A 19,346-nucleotide genomic window follows, 5' to 3' on the forward strand; every position below is an offset into this window, starting at 1 on the left:
GAGAGGCCGTGTGGAGACGACCACGGCATGCAGTCGATGCGACATGATCTGTGCGCTCCCTCGCTGATTGCAACGACGGGAGCTCCAACAATGCGGTGGCTGAGCAGGCCATGGGCGACAAAAATTTTTCCCTCGTCCCTCGTCTTGGAGAGCCTCTTTTTTTTCTCGTCATGACGACCATGGCGCGCGACGCCCGAACGCCTCTCAAGTCAGGCTCACCGTTCATGCGCTCAACTGACTTGTCGGCCGCCGTGCCACGCTGGATTGGCTGGGCATCCACGCTCTCCCCATGTCACGAACACCAAGGGACATGGAGCAAGTCGGGAAGCTTTGGCTGGCTTGTGGCAGTGAGCAGTGACGTCATCTGTGCCCCGCCGGCTGACCCCTCCAGTCCTTCTCATCCCCTCACGACAACACCTCACTGTAGCACCTCTTTCGGCAAGCCGTACCTACCAACAGAAGAATAGGACAACGGATGAATTCAACCAGAAATCCCCGTCTTGACGCGATTTACTGCCCTTCGGCCCCGACGGAGCAGTTGGAACCGGCCAGTAACCCCCGAGCGAAAACGAGACACTCAAGCGAGTTCCCCAGCCCTTCGAGACGCGGGGAAGTGTGCTCCATTCGCGCGATCCGTCAACACACCATCCATCGTAACTACGGTTGGTTATGGAGAGACGTTGCTGGTGAGGATTGTGGAGAAGCAATCAAGACTTCTCCCAAACCCGATCCAAAACGAAGACCTACTGCCACGTCCGAGTCGAAATGGACGACCCGCCAAGAGATATTCACGATGCCGTTGCTTCCTCCCCTCTGTTTGCGGGCTGCACACCGGTGTCGATGGGAGCATCTAACGTGCCAGATCGGTTGTCGTCGTTGTGGTTGGTGTTTGTAAATAGAACCGCAGCAGAGAGCAGAGCTTCCGTTCCTCTGGCGTGGACGGCCGGGCAGTGACGTCGTTGTGCAGGAGGGCGGAATAATCAAACGTGGGTGGGTGGCCGTCGGATTCTACCCCGCTGCGCTGACCTGACGCGCACGCGACGATTGACCTCTCCGCTCTTATGCATCCCTCTCTCTCTCTGCGAGTGAGAGCTGCCGAACTGACTGAGACCCAAGCTGACCAGCCGCCGCGCCGCGCCGCGTCGTGATGACACTGATGACGATGACGCGCCAGCCTCGTACACACACACATACATACATACGGACTGGAGTCCGGGGGAGGGGCATCTGACATCTTTCTCACTCACATACTTGCTTGCTTTACCTTGCTCCCATTGCTTTTTCTTCCATCCGTCGACTATGCATGTATCTGGCGCGGCTTGCTTTTGTCTCCGATGCTGGCTGGGCCGATGACGCCGAGTGTCTTGCCGATGAGCGCGTGAATGAGGGGAGGAGGGGCACGGCACACGCCTGGCTGCGAAACGTGGGTGGGCAGGAACGGCGTGGATGGCATCCCTGCGTTGGTGATCCTCCGCCGACAGACGGACGGACGGACGGTACGCTACCTACTTACCTAGCCTGCTTGCTTTTGCTGTTTCTGGAACCTTTTGTTTGGTTCTTAGAGGGAGAGAAAGAGAGAGATGCGTGGTAGGAGGGAGAGGAGGTTGTAGGAGGTAACCATCCCCCCTCCCACCCTACGTACCTAGCTCGCACATGTCCATTACCATCGACCTTGACATCTGACACGTCCTGTGCCCCTCCCTCCCTTGTAGCCGATAAGGCCAGCCCCTCCCGCAGCAACAAGAGATCGCAAACGAGGGAGGGAGGGGTAGGAGGGGCAGAGCTACCGTAGAGCAAAGAAGCTTACAGGCGGGGCAGGGCAGGTCAGGCAGGCAGGTCGACACGAGTGACCCGACCTGACCTCAGCAGCCTCAGCGAGCGAGCGAGTGAGCAACAAAGTCCATGGGCAGCCGATGACGTACGCACGCACGCATGCCATGCACGCAGACACGCGCGCGTGGGCGCGGGACGGGAGCTAGCGCTAGCGCCAGCGCTACAGACAGCCAGCGGCGGGGATGGGAAGGTCGACAGATACGTAGACAGACGGACAGACAGACAAATCCACGATGCGAAGCGAAGCGAGCCGCCGTCTGTTGGGCGGTTGGGTTCATCTATCTAGCTTCGTTGATTGCGTTGATTGCGTTGGTTTGCCGGCGGGGCGGGCGGCGGGCGGCTGGCGGCTGGCGTGAGATGGGCAGACAGGACAGCTCAACGAAGATTGATTGAGCGGGCGGGTGCGATGACATGGCGACGATGGCGACGATGTGTGTGTGTGCCATGCTGCGACTACTGTCAGAGTGTGGTGGGTGCGGTGTGTGACATCGATACGTGTGTAGGCATGTAGGTATATACGTAGTAGCTGCGTAGGTCAGTCAGTCAGTCAGTCAGCCCGTCAGTGAGATAGTTCGGTTCGGCCGAGCGCATAACGACAGCTGGGCGGTCGGAAAATAGACCACACCACCACCACTAGTGCGGCGCGGGTGCTAGTCGCTAGCCGCAGTGCTTGACGAAGCTTGTCGTGTTTGTTGTCGTGTTGATGCTGCGTTGTTGTTGTTGCTGCCACCCACTCGCATCACATCTAGCGGAGGCAAGCAAGGAAAAATGTTGAGGACATGTCTTCAAGAACGGTGAAGAGCTTCATTCTATGTGAAAGACGGCGAGCAGTCTATACAGCGCCGCAGCGACGCGGCAAAAGTCCTGCGCCGTGGTTATCCAAATCAACAATCCTGCCCTCGTGAAGTGCTAAAAGTTTGGTTCCCTAAATCGTTCATTCGATCTTTGTTTCGCCGCCATGCCCGCCGTTGCTTGTGAAAATGTGCCAATGTAACGACGCAAAAAGTCTGGCTCCCTTGCCGTGCTCCCGTCAATGGGACGAAGGGCGCAGAGGGAGCCGTGGTATCTTGTGAAGCGAATCTCTCTCTAAGCTGTAGAAAGGGAGATACAAGAGACGAGAGAGGGAAAAAAAGAAAAACAAAAAGAAAAAACTCCAGTTTAGATGCATGACAATGATGATGATAGCGTAGGTCGTGACTTTGTACTGCTGTGGTCGGCGACCCTTAATTCCCGCATTCCCATGTCCAGTTGACTTTCGCCCAAGAAAACCACAGATCGGAACTGAGAAGAAAAAGAAATCCGTAAACGCCGGTTCCGCCCCGGTTAGGCTATGCTTCGCTAAAATGGTGATGGTGATGATGATGATGATGATGATGATGGTGCGATTCGTGTCTTTAGTTGCAAGGTGGGTCGCCGGACATGTCATCGTGACTCCGTAGAGCTGTCGTCGGTACCTGCAGGACTCGCAAGACTGTCGTCGACGTCAATGTCGTTGGGTCTTGTTTGGAAAGACTTGTCGTTGAGGCTGTGGGGGTCGTCGTCGAAAAGATCTTCAGAGACGTACTCTGCGGGTGGCTTTTGGCCGTTGATGGGCCCCAGCGTCCAGACCCACTCGCGCCTCCTCTTGCGGCGGCCGGCCACGGGCGTCTGGGGACACTCGTCGCCGTCAGATTCAGAGTCCGAGGGAGACTCGCGCTTGCAGTTGCGGCCGGGGAGACTGAGGCTCATGGCGAGTGAGGGAGACTTTCTAGGTTTCAACGCCTCTTGCGGCTCTTCTGGGTCGGGTGCTGGTTCGGAAACGGTGCGCGAGGGCAGAGTCATGATTTGAGGAGCTTCCGACTCGGGCTCGGGCTCGGGCTCTTTGGTCTCGGCAGACTTGGAGGGGTGGCAGTCTAGCGCGAGGGATGAAATGGTCGAAGAAGAGGATTCAAGGTCCGAGTGGGCGACGGTGTACTTTGTCGTCTTGATTTCCTCGGTCAATGGTGCGCGGAAGCTGACGCGCTTTGGCGGCGGAAACATGGGCTTCATGGTGCGATGCCTCACGACGGGAGGCAGGGGGCTGTTGGCGAGGATGGATTTGACGTTGTGCGGCAGAGAGTAGGGAATCCGGGCGCTGTCCAGGCCGAGAGAGGAGGCGGAAGAGGTCGAGATGGTCGAGTTGTAGGTCGAGGCAGAGGTGGGCGTGTCTGCGGACCAGGGCTTGGATGATGACGATGATTGGGGTTCCGAGGCCGAGGCAGGACGAGGCTCATAGCCGTTGCTAAAGGTGTTGCGGATGGTGGGCGAGACGGCAGAGAGAGTGTCGAGGCGCAGAGAAGAGCCCTTGCCAAAGGTGCGGAACTGGGCCTGGGCGGTGTTGAGGGACAGCTTTGGGCGTTGCTTGGACTGGGCGGCGGAGGACGGAGGTAATAAGGCCAGAGAGGTGGTCATGTTGAGGATCTGGTCATGGGATTTGGTCGGTGGTGGAGGGCGGAAATGGGCTGGCAGGCGGAGGGCGGGCGAGGATTATAACGGAGCGGGTCGTCAGGTGAGGGCGGGGATGGTGGTGTTTGTGCTTGTGGATGATTTTAGCTGCGACCCGGACGTGACGCGGCGCCTAGCCCCGGCCCAGGCCCGTTGCAGCTACGCCGAAGTAAAAATAGGCTGTCCCCTTCCAGCCATCGGCCGCCTATCGGTGCCAGCAACGCTCGTGCCACTCAACACCAACATGTCTCTCGCGGCCTCTTGTCCTTGACCCTACCCTACCACCACCCATGCCCATGCCCATGCCCATGCCCATCGACGCCCCTGCCCCTGCGCATCGAGCCTGGCCGCTGCTCATCCACCTGGTACGTCCCCCCATCCAACCAACCGCCCCCGATCACATCTCACTGGCACTCGGCACCGCTTGCCCCGTGCTCCTCTCCCTGGCCACCTCACGTCCCTAACATTGCTCCTAACATTGCCCCAGGACTATGACGCCTTCTACTGCTCCGTCGTCGAGGCCGACGACCCGCAGCTCAAGTTCCTCCCCATGGCCGTCCAGCGCAAGTCTCTCCGTCTCTCGACCCCCAAACAAGGCCCCGGCTAACCCAACGCCCGAAATAGAAAAGCAGATCATCGTCACGTGCGTCGTGAGGCGTCAGCCTGCTGCTCTCCACGCTCGTCTTTGGCTGACTACTGCAAAAAGGTGCAACTACGAGGCTCGGAGACGAGTGAGATATGGCGACAAAGCCGTCCCTCACCTCAGGGCCCCCCCGGCTGACGCTCGCAGGGCTTGCATAAGCTGCAACTCGTCAAAGAAGCAAAGCGCATCTGTCCCGACTTGGTGACCTGCCTGCCCCGCGTCTTGCTTTGCCTCGTCGTTGCTGATGGTCGTGTTTCATCAGGTCATAGTCCTCGGCGAGGACTTGACGCGTTTCCGCGATGCCTCCAAGCAACTGTACCGACTCGTGCGAGCCTTTTCGTGGAACGGCAGAGTCGAGCGTAAGTCACCAGAGCCCCTCCCGATACTTGACACGTCTTGACTTGGACGTCTATCGCTCGCCACAGGTTTGGGATTCGACGAGGTGAGTCAAGTCCCGGCCAGAACCTTGCCCGCCGCGTCGCTTATTTTCTATGAATATCCCCTGCTCTGTTCCTGACTGACGGCCATCTGCCACCTTCCAGCTCTGGCTCGACGTGACGGACCAGATTGACTACAACATCGCCCTGCTCAACCCCCACGGCCTGGCCCAATCCTTTTTTCACCTGTCGCGGGACGATCCCACCCACGGTTTTGCCTTTGATGCGACAGGATTTGCCGGCACCACGTTCCCCAGCCTCACAGGCCTGTCAACGGCAACGGAGTCGCCGAGCCCAAGTGACATCACACAAACTCAAGACTCTCTAACCCTCCGCCTCCTACTTGCGTCACACCTGGCGCGGTTTTTGCGCAATGAGCTTGAACATCACAAGAACTTCACCGCCACCGCAGGCATTTCGACAAACAAGCTCCTCTCCAAGCTCGTCGGCAATCTCAACAAGCCCAATGGTCAGACGACACTTTTGCCACCGTATTTCGGTGTGCATAGCAACGTCATCGCCTTTGTCGACTCCCACGATATCGGAAAGATTCCCGGTATTGGGTTCAAGTCGGCTCAGAAGCTTCGTGAGTTTGTCCTGCATCGGCCCGCAGCGTTCGATGACGGCTTAGTCTACGGTGGCACGCGAGAAACGGTCAAGGTAGGCGACATCAGAAAGCATCCGGACCTCAATGTGGAGACCTTGGAAAAACTCCTGGGCGGTCCAGGGAGCCCACACGGCATCGGCGTCAAAGTTTGGGGGCTGCTCCATGGAGCTGACCATACCGAGGTCCGCGCAGCCAGAGACACTCCCAAGCAAATCAGCATCGAGGACAGCTACCTCCGACTCGACTCTTTTGACCAAGTCGTCAAGGAGCTTAGAATGTTGGCGATAAGCTTACTGAAACGGATGCATGCCGACCTGCTGGAAGAGGAGGATGAGTACGACCAAGACGGCGCAACGCCTGGTCCAGACTCTTTCAAACAGGCTCAAGCTGAGAGACCAGCTGGTCTAGAAAAGCGTCGTTGGATTGCCCATCCTGCGACGCTGCGTCTGTCCACACGTCCGAGGCCGCCGCTCAATGCGGATGGCACTCGGACCCGCACCTTTGCCCGAATCTCGCGCTCGGCGCCAGTCCCAAACTTCCTCTTCAGCCTCTCCACGCCAATCGAAAGCCTTGCAGAGCGCCTCGTGAATGACGCCCTCTTGCCGCTCTTTAGGCGGCTACATCCGGAGAAGACGGGCTGGAATCTCAGCCTCGTCAATGTGGCTGTGACTAACATGGCCGAAGCTGGCAGCAATGCAAAGTCGTCCTCGGGCAGAGATATTACCAGCATGTTCCGAAAACAAGCAGCACCAAGCATCCCCTCAGAGCCCACCAGAAAGCTGCTGCCTGCCGACGACGTCCCAAAAATGGATGCCGATTCAGGTGCCGGTGCGGTTGCCGCAGACCAAGACAGCAGAGAAAAGCTTGGACATGTCGCTGACGGTGCCTCCAGCCCTATGGAAGAACCAGCCGCACCTTTGCCTCCCAGGCCGCTGCAGTCGCATGATTCTTTCTTGACAGATTTCATCTCACCAGACGCTCGCACCGGGTCTGAAGACTTGCTCGTGCCCATCGCCTCCAAGGATAGTCGTAGTGATGTCGATGGCGGCGAATTGGATGACTTCAACGACGGATCCGGTGGCAATGGAGACGCGGATGATCTGGGGCTGTGCGAGTGCGATGTTTGTGGCGCGACAATGCCCGCATGGGCTCTGGCCGGGCATGCGAGGTTTCATGCGCCGTGATGGCCAAAAGCAGTAAAAATGTAAGACCTTTTTGTCTATTCCCTCCATGCTCTGCTATAGCGATGTTTCTGTTCCAAACCCTTTGCGCCCTACAATGTTACTGTCCGAATGTCCCCGCCGCTGTTGCAGTTGCTTTTGCCACGTGTGGTCGCCTTTTGTTCCCGTGGCACCACCAACACCACACCCTCCACAATTTGTCTTTGCCTTCCAGATAGCAGCGCAAATCTCGCCCTAGAGAGTTGCGCAATCTTGACCGCATTTCGCCTCTGCTCATCCAGGCCGAACACCACTGTTTTCGTCGCTGCGTCGTCTCTCCAGCTCCAGCACTGCCCCATCCCATCTCCACACGCAAATCCTTTGCCGCGTCCCCCCCGTATTGAACTTGCGCCGTGTCCTTTGCAAAGATGCATGAATATCTTCGGTACACGCACGCGCCCGACAGCAGGCAGGCAGCAGCCATCCGCAGCAGCATTGACTGACAGGTACCTGACAGACGACACCAACAGCCGAGGCGCATAGCCATCGTCGGGTAGCTGCCCATCAGTTGGCTCGGATCACGCCGCACGGATCCGCGGGAAATCGCTGCCCTCCATGGCAACATCCCAGCGCGGCCCTTGAAGATTTTCCTGGGCTGGGCCACACGGCTTCTCCGTTCTGGGATCGGGTCGGTTCAGGTCAGCGGTGCGGCGCCACACCCGCCGCGCCACACTTAGCCACACCAGCGACGCAATCCCGGTCAGGCTGTGGGCGGCAATTTTCAGCACGCGCCGCCCTCCGTTCTGAACGTGACCATGTCACGTTTTGTTTCCTTTCTTGGACGACCCGCTGAAGGATTGTCGAAGCTGCACAGAAGACAGGGGTGGCGAGCGCCGCAGGGGCCGGTCGCTGGAGCGCGAGGGCTGAAGAAGAGGTGAAGAAGGCGTGTTGTTGTCTGTCCTCAGCAGACGGCAGGGAGAGTCAGGATGGTTGCAACGCCAACCGGACGCTGTGGGCAAGATGCGCGCGCGGCGGCGTCCTCCGCTGCTTGACCGCCTCGAGCGGAGTCGCAGCGCGAGCGGCCTTTTTCCAGCGTCTGCTACTCAGGTATACGACGCCAGAGGGGCGACGTGGATGACGATGACGACGGGCTTCGTGATGGATGGATCGTCTGGCAGACTGTCTGCCCATCTTCTTCCCGCTTCGGGGTGGCTCGTCGGCCTCCCCAGCGCTACTCTGCTCTGCTGGCGGCGCTTCTCTCCAGGAAATGGTGTTTCCGCCGCCTGTCTGCACGCACGCATCGCAGCCACCACTCGACAAAACGACCCCTTTTGCGGACACCTTTCCGCCTGGCCCCAGGCCTAGCATCCCAACCTACAAACGCTCCCTCATTCCTCCTGCGCCTTCGCATGCATACACAAACCCCCGTACACACACCCAACATACATTCTCATGCGGTATGTATGTAGGGACAACAGCACAGCGGTACGGTACGGTGCGGTACAGCCCGAAGGCCCGCCCCGTGTGCGAACGCACGCACGCGCTCTTCCCCACACCGGACCACCTTCCATTCCGTACTCGCGCCAACGTTCGTCACTGCTGGCGCTCGCTCGCTTGCGCTGCCGTGGGGAGGCCCTCGGCCGCGCCCGATGCGCATGCGCTGCATCCTTCAGCCCACTCGCGTCTCGTATCGGCTGCTGAGCGCGCGCGGCTTGCTTGCTGGCTCCGGGTCACGGCTGGCTCCGGGTCACGGATGGGACCGATCGCCCTTGGTGCTGCTCCATGTATAGACAGGCAATAGTGGATGACGCCATGTCATGCTCGCTGGCCGTCTTTAGAACGGGGCGTGTGTTTGGAGTCTGCTGTATGTATGTATGTAGGCCTTCCATGCGTGTGGCGGACAGCACGCACGTAGCAGCCATGGAGGCTCTGCACTAACTTATTAGTGGGGACGCTTGTCGTTGGAGGGTTGGATACCTTGCTGGATACCGTGTTGGCTGGACACTACCATGCCTGATCGAGGTGACGGGGCCGGTAGCTTGACGGTATGCCATGCTGCAAAACGGGCAGGCTGGTCCGTGACCGCTGACGACCACTAATGACTACTGGAGGTTGGTGTCTACAGAGCAGACAGACAGACGACAAGCTCACAGTCCCTTTGGGATACTGTCGTCGGTCAGTACCGCCGCCGGCGGCGGCGGCAGCAGCAGCAGCAGAAGCAGCAGCCATCCAACTACATTCATATACTGTACATGCCCACGTACGTAGCTGCTTGCACGGTCAACCAGCAGTCAGAACAGACCATCCATCGTAGCTACGGTAGGCAGCGCAACAAAGCCCCGTTCAAAGTACACACCTAATTGAGACCATCTGCCTACCTACCAACCAACCTACCTACCCACCTACCGCAAAGGAGGTCTGTGTGTCTGTGTGTGCGTCTGTCTATCTGTCTATCATCGCACAACACAGTACACTCACGCCTACCCACCACCACACCCTCTCCACAGACGTAAGCGTTGCGCCCAACAAGTGACACGTCCATACGGTAAAATCGACAATACACCAAGTCGGGACTAGCCCGCAATGCGCGTCCTACCCTCCATCATTCTCCCAGCTAGCCAACGTCGTCTGACGCGCTGATGGGTGCTGGTGTGGTGTTTGTTGTGCTGGACATGGGCTTGGCTGTGCGTTTTCAAGTTTTCCTTGCGCGTAGGGGTGGGTAGCTGCAAAGTTTGGCAGGAATATGTGCTCACGGGAGGGTCGGGGGAGGTGTAGGTGTGTAGAGGGTTTGGTGTGGCATTTTCCGTGCTGTCTAGTACTGTTTACTCGAGCTTCCTGCCTGATATCCGGTCCTCTCCCGGCTTTGTTGTGTGTTTACTGTACAATTCCGTTGTCTATACCCATTGACCCACCCCCCTGCCGTCCCATACCGCTATACCAAAAACCCATACCCGTATAGACCTTTAAGCGACCAGTGGCACAAAGTTCGAAGCCCAAGCCTTGCTTGAAGCGTCTTACACCCAGGACCGAAGCGAAATTCCTGCAGGTGCGTAAATGAAGGCGGCGGCGAGCAGTGCTGTTTCTTTTGCTCCTGTGTTGCTGTGCCGCTGTGCCGCCGGCTGCGATGTTTTGAATCGCGGTTGGGGAAGAAAAGAAATAGAGGGAAAGCAGACAGAAAGGGAAATCAGTCATGACAGACCGAAGAAGAAGAAGGGTATTTCCCGTACTCCGTTGCGCCGAATAGAGGTCGTTGGGACAAGGAAAGGGTTATCATCCATGGGCTTCCGGCTGAGAAAGGGAATTCGTTATGACAAAAAGACTCATCAAGTCAGTTCGCGTTGTTGCTTTGTCGCCCAAGGAAGACTTGAGTCAGCTCCAACCTGCGTCATCTGGCCCAAGTTGCGGAGCCGCTGACGGACGCGCGCCCGGAGGCTGTCTCCATTCGTACCGTTGTTCTGATGGGCGGCAATGAGATCCAGCAGTTCATCCACCTTGGAGTCAACGGCCTTGAGAGCTTCAATGGTCGCAGGGGAGTCGTCGTAGATCTCCTGGGACTGCGTCGGGTTGGTGTGCTCTGCATGCTCCAGCTGCTCCTCGCGCACCGTCTGCTTTACATGCACTGGATGCTCCAAGTGCATTGGCTTCTCCGAGAGAATAGACTGATGAATGAAGTCGTCGTAGGGGCCAAATCCGAAGCTAGCCGTGGTCTCACTAGCCAGAGTCTGCGACAGCATTACTTGAGGCTCTCTGAGGTTGGGTTGCGCCTGGAAAAGCTGGTTCTCTTGGACAACAGGAGTCTCCGAGGTGTGAGGACGCATCGCAAGAGGGCGATACGGCTGGGCAGGCCTGTATCCAGGCGGACAGAAACCACCAGTTGCAGAAGGAGTGGGGTCCATGACGGTGGAGTAGGTTTCGCAGTATGGGTGACGCTTCTGGTGTTGCGAAGGTCCTTGAGCCGGAGCCTGCTCGTAGGCCGAGTGGCTCGCGATTGAAGGGTCCCGCGACATTGCGGCAGAGTGATAATCCGAGAAACAGGTCGGAGCTGGGGACGCATGGTCGATCGCGCCCGAGGCAATAGTCGTAGGATACACGCCAGTGAAATCCGTAGCCGCGTTGTTGAAGTAGGCACGACTCTGGCTGGGCGCAGTTGTACGGTCGCCAAGGTGGGCGTGTATATTGGGCAAAGGCAATTATTCCGGGACAGGCTCCTTGGGGCTCTGACTATCAACAGAGGCTTTGGCGGCCTGGTTGGCGCGGTGCTCCGCCTTTGGCTTGCGGGGCTTGTGCCTTTCGGTTGGGCTGGATAAAGTTAGGGTTGAGCAAGAGAGAGGCCGCCGAGTTGGAAAGTAGACAAAGTCACGGAGATGCTAAGCTTTGGGGTGGTTTGACTTACTACTTGCCCGCATTGCCGAGCCTGCCCTCCATGACTTCCAGTCCGGGCATATTTTTCTCGTGATTCTCCTTGACGTGGGCCCGAAGATGCGAGGTCTGGTTGAAATTGGACTTCATACAGTACCCGCACTGCCGCTCGCAGTGATAGATCATGAATTCGCCCGTAATGGGCCAATCATGGTTGTGGAGGGGGTTGCCACAAGGCATGCTTGGTACTAGCCCTGTTTCGCCCGTCATTAGCTCAAGGTCGTTGCGACGAGGGTCAGCAGAAATGGTGTTACCTTGAGGTATATACTAACGACTAAAGTGACAAGAGAAAGCGCTCCCAGGGAGCCTTCAAACGCAGCACTTGGGAGAAGTTGCTCGAGAGGAGGTGGTGGTGAAAGACGTCGATGCGGGTCGAAGACGTGTGTGCTTGAGAAGTGGTGTTCGAAGAAAAGAGTGCAGTGATAGGATTGAGTGACGGCAGCTTGAGCAAAGAGGCTTGTTCAATTGCGGTCGTTGAAGGACGGTTATCCAGAGGAGAGAAGGGTGATGGATGTGGGCTTGGTTGGAAGAGTAGGTGTTTTTGAGTTGGCATTTTTTGCGCTGTCTGACAACCTACATAGTAGGGCTATACTTACGCGCTTCTTGCGTGGCTTTTAGTCCTGTGACTAACACCTAAATGTGTTAATATACAATTGCATTATTCTAAGCCACCAGCACACCCACCAATCCACCAGGCCCCTGTGACGTGCCATACCACCATACCGTATACTCGCACTTGTGAAAACAATCCAGAAGTCCGTGCTGCAAACGACGAGAAGCGAGCTGCGCGCCACGCCATCAAACCACCTGGGGCGAAGGAGCGGGACCAGAGAAGGCAGCGAGCAGCGCTACTGAGCCGTTGCTGATTGCGATGCTTTTGACCGCGCGTGCAGAAGAGAAGAGAGAAAAGGCAGACCCAAAAGAGAAACCGTCGTAGCAGGTCGGCGAAGTGGGTATCGTCCGTAGTCCATTGCGCCGAAGAGAAGATAATTGGACCAAGGAAATTGAATGCTTCCTGAGGCTGCATCAAGTTGGGCAGCTCGCAAGTCATTGGGGCAAAGCCGAAATCGAAATCTTCAAATCCGCCCAAGCTGTCAATGGTCTCTGCAGAGAGGATCTCGGGCTGCGTCAGATCGGGCTGCGCCATGTCGATCGGCTGAAAGTTGTCGGACGTAGTAGGGCAGGCCGCGGTCTCCGCGGGCAAGTTCTGCGACAACATGACTTGAGGTCCGGGGACGCCCATGGCCTGGGCCGTTGGATTCGAGCTGCTGGGACGAATAGGAAGATCGAGGCACTGCTCGTAGGAGCGGTATCCGGAAAGGTAAGGGTTTTCCGTAGCAAAAGCACAAGAACCTGGCTCGACTCTGTTGCTGTCGACTTGTTGCCGTCGTCGACTTTGTTGTCGACTTCGTTTTGCTCTTGCTTGAATTTGGAATCGTCTGTCGCGAATTCATCGTCCTCATCCAGCGCTGGTAGAGGAAGGCTCGTAGCACATGACAGGCTGCTGCGGAGCATGATGGAAGCCCGAGTACGGAGCAGCGACGTAGCCTGTGGATGGACCTGCGAGGGAAGCATCTCGAGACATGGGAGCCGAGTGGTATCCGGAGAACTGACTCGGCGCGGGAGACGTGTACTCGACGGCGCTGGAGTCCATCGGAGTTGGGCCAGCAGTAGCGGAAGGTCCAGTCCTGTTGTTCACAAAGCTGTTGTCCTGGCTGAGCGCCAAATGAGCGTGGCCCAAAGCTGTGAGGGCCAGGTCCTGGTCCAGGGCAGACGGTTCGTTGCCAGCGGCGACGTCGGCGTTGGATACGGAACTTCCCTCACCAGCAGAGGCCTTGTCTTGGTTTTGACGCACCACCTGCTTCGACTTACGGGGCTTGTGTCGCTCCGTTGGGCTACGCGGCGTCAGCTTTGAATGGTAGAGGGCAAGCACGAAGAAGGCATAATTTGAGACTTTGACTTACGACTTCCCCGCGTTACCCAGTTTGCCTTTGAGGACCTTGAGTCCTGGCATCTTCGTCTCGTGACGGTCCTTGACATGAGCTCGAAGATGAGAGCTCTGTTTGAAGTTTGATGCCGGGCAGAATCCACACTGTAGCTCACAGTGCCAGACCTCAAGGAGGGTGGCAGCAAGTTATGTTCGTGAGTGAGGGTGGAGGGCTATAGGTACGCGCTTCCTGCCTGGCTTTCAGTCCTATGACTGACATGCAGATGTGTTAATATACAATTGCATTGTTCGATCCACCAGCCCATCCATCCCTCTATACTGTACCATCATACCGCGAAAATATACCCGTGAGAACCATTCAGAGGTCCATGACGCAAGCTTCAAGAAGCAACACGCCATCCAGCCACCAAGGCCGAAAGTAACTCGGGCAGAGACGCGCAACCGAAGACGACGGCAAGCAGTATGGCCAACAGAGGTGGTGCTGTGCCTTTGACTGCAGCGAAGAAGAGAAGAGCAAGAAAGAAAGCAGACTGAAAGGCAACTCGTCGAAGAAGGTTGAAGAAGCGTGGTATTTCCAACCGTCCGTTGCGCCGAGAAAGGTCGTTCGTCCAAGGAAATGGGTATTACGGCTGGGTATTGTCGAAGAAAGGAAATTCGTGACGACAAGAAGACGACTTGTTCAAAAGGTTGTTCGTGGTTTTGTCGTGCAAAATCATGGGGCCCATTGAGCGTAAAGCAGCCCGTTGCCAAGGTGAGCGGCCTCCAGCTACTCCATGCTGCTCAAGTCGGCCTGGACCGTCGGCTTGTTGCCAATGGTTTGCATGCGCTGGAGGATGCGTGCCTTGAGGCTGTGCAATCTGGCGCCTTTGCTCAGACCGTCGGCAAGCACGTCCTCAATCTCATCTAGCTTGGCGTCAAGGGCTTGGAGAGCTTCAAAGGTGACAGGAGAGTCGTCGCACTCCTCCTGAGACTGCGTAGGGGTGGTCTTCTCCGCAGCAATGGGCTGCAAGACAAAGTCGTCAGGATTGCCCAAGCCGGCGATGAAGTCCTCAAACGTGATGTCAGGCAGCGGCAGGTCAAACTGCGTCATGTCAATCGGGATATTGTCGAACGGAGCCAAGCCTTCGGCAGCGTGCAAGGGAGAGACTTGAGCTAGCATGTCCTGCTCGGGCTGGTGAAATTCGACCGCGGTATCCAGGCTGTTAGAACGAGTAGGAAGTGTCAGAGGCTGCTGCTCGGGGTTGTAACCGGAGAAGTAGGCATTTCCCGTGCCATACGAAGGTCCTCGTGACATCGGCGCAGAGTAGTAGCCGGAGAACGAGGTCTCAGCAGGAGACGCGTGGTTGAAGGCGCGTTTCAAGTCGGCAGGGCCTGTGGGAGGGCAAGGCTCCATGGCATTGTTGGAAAAGCCCAAGTCCTGGCCGAGCGCAGTCTGGAGAGAGCCGTGGGTTGTGAAGTCCTGGACTTGACCAGACGTTTCGGGAGGAGCGGCAACGTAAGTGTTGGTCGCAACTTGGACCGGCTGTTCATGCAGGTGAGTGGGCGCCGTGGGGAGCGGAAGCTGCAATGGGTAGCTCTGTTTAGAGCTCTGTCCACTAGGATATGCCTCGACAGCGTGCTGGACACGCTTCTCCGCCTTTGGCTTGCGGGGCTTATGGCGTTCGGTGTAACTGAACAAAGTCAGCTCTGAACGAGGGAGAGGGTGCTGGCCTGAAGAGTGACTGGAGTGTATGAAGCAGAGAGAAGCTCTGCCTGGGGTCTCGACTTACTATTTTCCTTTGTTTCCCAACTCTCCACGAAGGACTTCAAGGTCTGGGTACTGCTTCTTGTGCAACTTGGCGTGATCCCGAAGATGAGATGTTTGTTTGAAGTTGGACCTCTGGCAGAAACCGCACTGCCGCTCGCAGTGCCAGATTGTAAGTTCGCCTGAAGTGGGCCAAACATGGCTGTGGAGGGGATTGCTGCAAGGCATGCTTGCCGTAGTGTCTGTCTGGTTCTGCCATCAGTCTAGTCCAGATTTTTTGTGACGGACGTCGGTGAGAGTTGAGCTACCTTGGATATTTGTGTAAGAGCAGAGTCGTCAAAGGCTCTTCAAAAGCACCGGCAGAGATGCCTTGAAGGTACCGTGGGACAGAATATACTCAAGATGAGGCGGTGGAGGACGGTCGAGAAACGCCTTTGACGCGGGCCAAAGACGCGTGGTTGGGGAGTGATACACAAAGCAAAGAGCTGAAGAGAAGGGTCGAAGGAGCGCAAGAAATGAAAACGATGTTTTGGAAGACCACTTTTGGCCACAGCAGCTTGTGCAAAGTAGCGTGGGCAGACGCAGTTACAGAAGAACGGTGGTCTGGAGGAAAGGTGGTGAGGAAGACCAAGGGTGGACGACCACGCTCTGTTGTCTACCCATCAGACCTGCCGAGCTACTTCGACAATGGGAAAAGGAGGCCCAAGCTTGTGAAGTTGATTCACATCGATTCACAAGAGATTGTGAAGGGTCGAGATTGACCGCCGTGAGTTCGAGACCAACACCTGGAATTCTTTTCATACCAGGGCCGTCTGGGTGCTCCAAATGGACAACGCACTTGTCCATGGGCTTAAGAGCGATATATACAGTCCAGAAAGCTCGATGAATGCAAGTCGAGATGTTGTGGTCTCCAAGCCCTTGGGTATCATCAAGGCGCGGCATGGTGTTGACCTTGCTGTAACCATCTCACCTGTGAAGCACTCCAACTTGGACAACAGATTTTCTCCATGCTTCTCAAGCTCTTGAATACCCAATTCAGCCCACGTAAAATTCCTCTCAAAAAGATCGCACCGGCGACGCGTCGGCTGGTGGAGAGTCATTGGGTCCTCAGATTTACCCACTCTGGCTCGACACTTGTCAAAACTCATTTTACGGAGCTCAGTTAGACCATAGAGACGCGATGATGTGGTCTTTCCGGCGCAATCGAAAGCTTTCCCCTGATGGCTTGATTGTGTCCTCTTCCAATGGCAGCAGCTTGTGCCCGAGTTTTTGGCGCGAATGGTCTCCATGTTGAAACTCGAAATCGACTTCCCAGCTCTTTCAAGTCTCGCGACCAATTTCCAGGGCTTGAAGCGATTTCTTGTCGGTTCCAGGAACTCCGTGAATGAGTTGTAAAAGTAAGGAAAGACGTGAGGTCGGCGTGGTCGAGTAGCCGACGGCATCACGTAAGCACCTTATCGCCAATCATGGCGTCACCACAGCAAACGCAAAACCTGTACGAGTCAGAAGCAACCCGCATCTCCATCGTCCTCAATTGGCACGTTGCGTGCAAGATGCAAGGGCCGGTGCAGAAAGCCGCAGAGCCAAAGGCGCCTCGTCCGCGGTGATTCGCCTTTGTCGTCGCGTGGCTTCGGCTGCCTTGATCCACACTGGAGAGGCGGTGTCGACAAACTCACCACCCCACAAAAAGCTCTATCCTGTCCCGAGGTTTCGATTGTCTTTGGTTTCGCGCTTTTCATTCCACATTAGTCCAAATTGCTTCATAACAGCATCGACCTTGAAAGCTTACCTCCAAGTTGGTTAGACATGAACCTTCCGCGGCACGCTTCCTGAGCTAATGAGCCCTAGATATATACAACGAGTGCGGGAAGGACCGATTCCGGAGCACTGTTCAGCATGATTCCATCCAATTCGATTCGGGTTCAGCTTGCAGAGTTTCTGAACCCATATGTTGTTCGCTCGCCCTTGCGGCTTTTCGAAATAGCCGACCAGTCGATGTGCGCTTTTTCCTCCTCAGATATGCACTGGTTACTGAGATGTACAGCTGCCCGCCGGTCATCCGCAGATGCTGTCAAAATATCCTTGCAAGCGAATGGTCGCATCGACTGCCGTTCATCCAGCAAAGGTCGCCGGCAGAGTTGGCTGCTGCGGTAATCTTGGAAGCGCTGGACGATTTTGCTGACCCCGATGAGTCTGGTCTCACCGTTGTCGACTTTTGCTCTGGAAGTGGAGGTGCGACTGTCCATTCGAATTTTGCGGCGCTGGAGGATTCCTGTTGACAGCTCGTAGGGCCGGTCCCCATCATCGAAAAGATTGTGAACCGGAGACGCAAAGAACGACGAATGTCTCCAGTGTCGTTTCTGATGACAGACTTGAACCCGCACGTTGGGGCATGGGAAATCGCTTCTGCAAAAAGTCGTCACTTGAGCTTTGTCCCGGAAGCAGTTGACGCCACTCACCCTCCCAGCTCCGTCATCAGTGCTTCCGCCAGCCCCGAAGACCTCTTGTCCAACGCGGGTCCTAAACGCCGCGTCTTCCGCCTGTACTGCCTCTGCTTCCACCACTTCTCGGACCCCATGGCACGACAGGTCCTCGCGTCGACGCTCGACACAGCCGATGGATTCGCCATTCTTGAATTGCAAGACCGTCGGCTCGCCTCCTTTGTCCTCATGCTCTTGGATTTCTTTTTCATATTCCTGATGACGCCGATTTGGTTTGGTGCGAGTCCGATGCATCTCCTCTTTACCTACATTTTCCCCGTCATCCCGTTCATCATGGCGTTTGATGGAGTCGTCAGCAGTCTGCGTACGCGAACGTTCTGCGAGGTCGTACAGCTCATCGATGGCATCCAGGGCGACTGCAAAACGGAGAAAGCTGTTAGCAAGGTGTCTCTTTTGGATCAAGTGGGAAAAGTTGACAGGCTTGGCTGGGAGTTTCGGGGCGGGAGGGAAGTGCACACTTGGCCGCTTGGATACTTCAACTACATTGTTGGAAGGAGAAAGAGCAAGAGGAGTCAACTCTAAGACATTGGCCAACAGCCAGCCCGCGTGGTTGCGAAATAAAGGCTTTCCTTTATACCTCTTTACATCGACACGAGCTCAAACAGCTTTCTGTGTCACAATCCATGACCGATTGGGGTCTAGAAAGCACGGTGTTTGTCGGGCGAATGCTCCTTGTCCCCTTTGTTTCGAATCTGCACCGCCAACAACAATCAAGTCAGACTCCGTCCTCCCCAACTTTGACCGTGTACAAGCTCTCTTGGCTCAGGCAAAATCCACTTACCTCTCCAACTAGTCATCGCAGGGTTCGACAGTCCTCCGCCCTCTCACCACCTCTTGCGCCGAGCTTTTCCGGCATCCCGTTGACGAGACGAAGCCGACGAAAAGCAGACGAGACAAACATGACGATCCTCTGAGTTTGTCCAACAATTTGGTCAACCACATTCTCCTCTGCGCTGCCAAATCAGTCCGCGGCGTGCTCTGCGGGCCTTCAGCGTTTGACTCCAGTCCGTGCATCTGCGCTCGCACGTATGCGACAAGTCTATGGACGTGGCATCATCATGGTTGCGACAAGGCAAAGACACGCGTCTGAATGGTTGAGCAAGGGAAATAGAGTCGAAGTTGACTTCTGAGACATCCCTACAAGCGACGACAGGAGTATTCGAATTGTTGTCAAGATGACTAGATAGCATGTGTCTTTTCTTGTGATGCAGGCATTTCCTTCAAACTCAGATCGGGACTGCAAACCAGGGTCGAAACTTTGTTGAACATATGGTCAGCCCGGACTTCCGTTGCATGGAGCGGGAGCATTCGACAGCATCGACCAGGACAACACAAATTTTTGGTGTTGACAACATGTTGCTGAGAGTCGTTCCGTTCCTTGTCCATGGACCGCGATGTCTGTGAGATCTGTAGGACAATCATCTTTGTAGAGTTTGCTGTTGGGCAGGCGAACATTCCGCAAAGCAGCAATTTACTCGTCGAGACCAAAAAGGGAGACGCGAATATGAGTCTTCTTTTATCTTGCTGTACTCCAGCGCAGAAACAAAAATACCTGATAGCGGAGTTCTGGAATACAAACCATTGGCGCGGT

The 19,346-nt window shown here is 56.2% G+C and overlaps 7 protein-coding genes across 7 annotated transcripts; 3 read left to right on the plus strand and 4 right to left on the minus strand.

Annotated features, from left to right (window-relative positions):
• Nucleotides 1-3,255: 3,255 nt before the first annotated feature.
• On the minus strand, nucleotides 3,256-4,263 carry J3D65DRAFT_646951 (uncharacterized protein; the record flags this gene model as incomplete). Its single annotated transcript, XM_066802307.1, has 2 exons — nucleotides 3,256-3,358; nucleotides 3,398-4,263. 2 exons carry the CDS (start codon nucleotides 4,261-4,263, stop codon nucleotides 3,256-3,258), a joined length of 969 nt encoding a protein of 322 aa, XP_066652832.1.
• Nucleotides 4,264-5,183: 920 nt separating this feature from the next.
• J3D65DRAFT_604850 (DNA polymerase-like protein iota) lies at nucleotides 5,184-7,167 on the plus strand (the record flags this gene model as incomplete). Its single annotated transcript, XM_066798304.1, has 3 exons — nucleotides 5,184-5,298; nucleotides 5,365-5,381; nucleotides 5,482-7,167. The coding sequence occupies 3 exons, from the start codon at nucleotides 5,184-5,186 to the stop codon at nucleotides 7,165-7,167; spliced, it is 1,818 nt and encodes a 605-aa protein (XP_066652833.1).
• Nucleotides 7,168-7,973: 806 nt separating this feature from the next.
• J3D65DRAFT_457032 (uncharacterized protein) lies at nucleotides 7,974-9,046 on the plus strand. The gene has a single exon (XM_066796394.1). It carries the CDS (start codon nucleotides 8,306-8,308, stop codon nucleotides 8,942-8,944), a length of 639 nt encoding a protein of 212 aa, XP_066652834.1. The 5' UTR covers nucleotides 7,974-8,305; the 3' UTR covers nucleotides 8,945-9,046.
• Nucleotides 9,047-10,413: 1,367 nt separating this feature from the next.
• On the minus strand, nucleotides 10,414-11,150 carry J3D65DRAFT_678814 (uncharacterized protein; the record flags this gene model as incomplete). The annotated part of the gene is made up of 1 exon (XM_066803669.1): nucleotides 10,414-11,150. One exon carries the CDS (start codon nucleotides 11,148-11,150, stop codon nucleotides 10,467-10,469), a length of 684 nt encoding a protein of 227 aa, XP_066652835.1. The 3' UTR covers nucleotides 10,414-10,466.
• A 1,867-nt stretch (nucleotides 11,151-13,017) lies between these two features.
• Nucleotides 13,018-13,632, minus strand: J3D65DRAFT_631379 (uncharacterized protein). The gene is made up of 2 exons (XM_066800910.1): nucleotides 13,527-13,632; nucleotides 13,018-13,457 (listed from the first exon to the last, which is right to left on the minus strand). The coding sequence occupies exons 1-2, from the start codon at nucleotides 13,574-13,576 to the stop codon at nucleotides 13,022-13,024; spliced, it is 486 nt and encodes a 161-aa protein (XP_066652836.1). The 5' UTR covers nucleotides 13,577-13,632; the 3' UTR covers nucleotides 13,018-13,021.
• Nucleotides 13,633-13,926: 294 nt separating this feature from the next.
• On the minus strand, nucleotides 13,927-15,656 carry J3D65DRAFT_457122 (uncharacterized protein). The gene is made up of 3 exons (XM_066796395.1): nucleotides 15,563-15,656; nucleotides 15,280-15,500; nucleotides 13,927-15,180 (listed from the first exon to the last, which is right to left on the minus strand). The coding sequence occupies exons 2-3, from the start codon at nucleotides 15,480-15,482 to the stop codon at nucleotides 14,277-14,279; spliced, it is 1,107 nt and encodes a 368-aa protein (XP_066652837.1). The 5' UTR covers nucleotides 15,483-15,500; nucleotides 15,563-15,656; the 3' UTR covers nucleotides 13,927-14,276.
• A 1,103-nt stretch (nucleotides 15,657-16,759) lies between these two features.
• On the plus strand, nucleotides 16,760-18,713 carry J3D65DRAFT_631386 (uncharacterized protein). The gene is made up of 5 exons (XM_066800911.1): nucleotides 16,760-17,053; nucleotides 17,103-17,251; nucleotides 17,299-17,486; nucleotides 17,544-18,469; nucleotides 18,549-18,713. Exons 2-4 carry the CDS (start codon nucleotides 17,151-17,153, stop codon nucleotides 18,275-18,277), a joined length of 1,023 nt encoding a protein of 340 aa, XP_066652838.1. The 5' UTR covers nucleotides 16,760-17,053; nucleotides 17,103-17,150; the 3' UTR covers nucleotides 18,278-18,469; nucleotides 18,549-18,713.
• The last annotated feature ends 633 nt before the right edge of the window (nucleotides 18,714-19,346 follow it).

The sequence above is a fragment of the Phyllosticta citribraziliensis genome (genome assembly GCF_038025025.1).
Source record: "Phyllosticta citribraziliensis strain CPC 17464 chromosome Unknown J3D65scaffold_9, whole genome shotgun sequence".
In the NCBI taxonomy this organism is placed as follows: Eukaryota; Fungi; Ascomycota; class Dothideomycetes; order Botryosphaeriales; family Phyllostictaceae; genus Phyllosticta; species Phyllosticta citribraziliensis.

What these genes read in the sequence shown, in the direction of transcription:
- J3D65DRAFT_457032 (XM_066796394.1), top strand. Translation starts at nt 8,306, where the DNA reads ATGGATCGTCTGGCAGACTGTCTGCCCATCTTCTTCCCGCTTCGGGGT.
- J3D65DRAFT_631379 (XM_066800910.1), bottom strand. Translation starts at nt 13,576, where the DNA reads ATGCCAGGACTCAAGGTCCTCAAAGGCAAACTGGGTAACGCGGGGAAG. An exon ending in CTGGGTAACGCGGGGAAGTC is followed by an intron (nt 13,458 to 13,526) that starts GTAAGTCAAAGT and finishes GACGCCGCGTAG; the next exon opens with CCCAACGGAGCGACACAAGC.
- J3D65DRAFT_457122 (XM_066796395.1), bottom strand. Translation starts at nt 15,482, where the DNA reads ATGCCTTGCAGCAATCCCCTCCACAGCCATGTTTGGCCCACTTCAGGC. An exon ending in TTGGGAAACAAAGGAAAATA is followed by an intron (nt 15,181 to 15,279) that starts GTAAGTCGAGAC and finishes GACTTTGTTCAG; the next exon opens with TTACACCGAACGCCATAAGC.
- J3D65DRAFT_631386 (XM_066800911.1), top strand. Translation starts at nt 17,151, where the DNA reads ATGATTCCATCCAATTCGATTCGGGTTCAGCTTGCAGAGTTTCTGAAC. An exon ending in GAAATAGCCGACCAGTCGAT is followed by an intron (nt 17,252 to 17,298) that starts GTGCGCTTTTTC and finishes TGAGATGTACAG; the next exon opens with CTGCCCGCCGGTCATCCGCA. An exon ending in CTTTTGCTCTGGAAGTGGAG is followed by an intron (nt 17,487 to 17,543) that starts GTGCGACTGTCC and finishes GACAGCTCGTAG; the next exon opens with GGCCGGTCCCCATCATCGAA.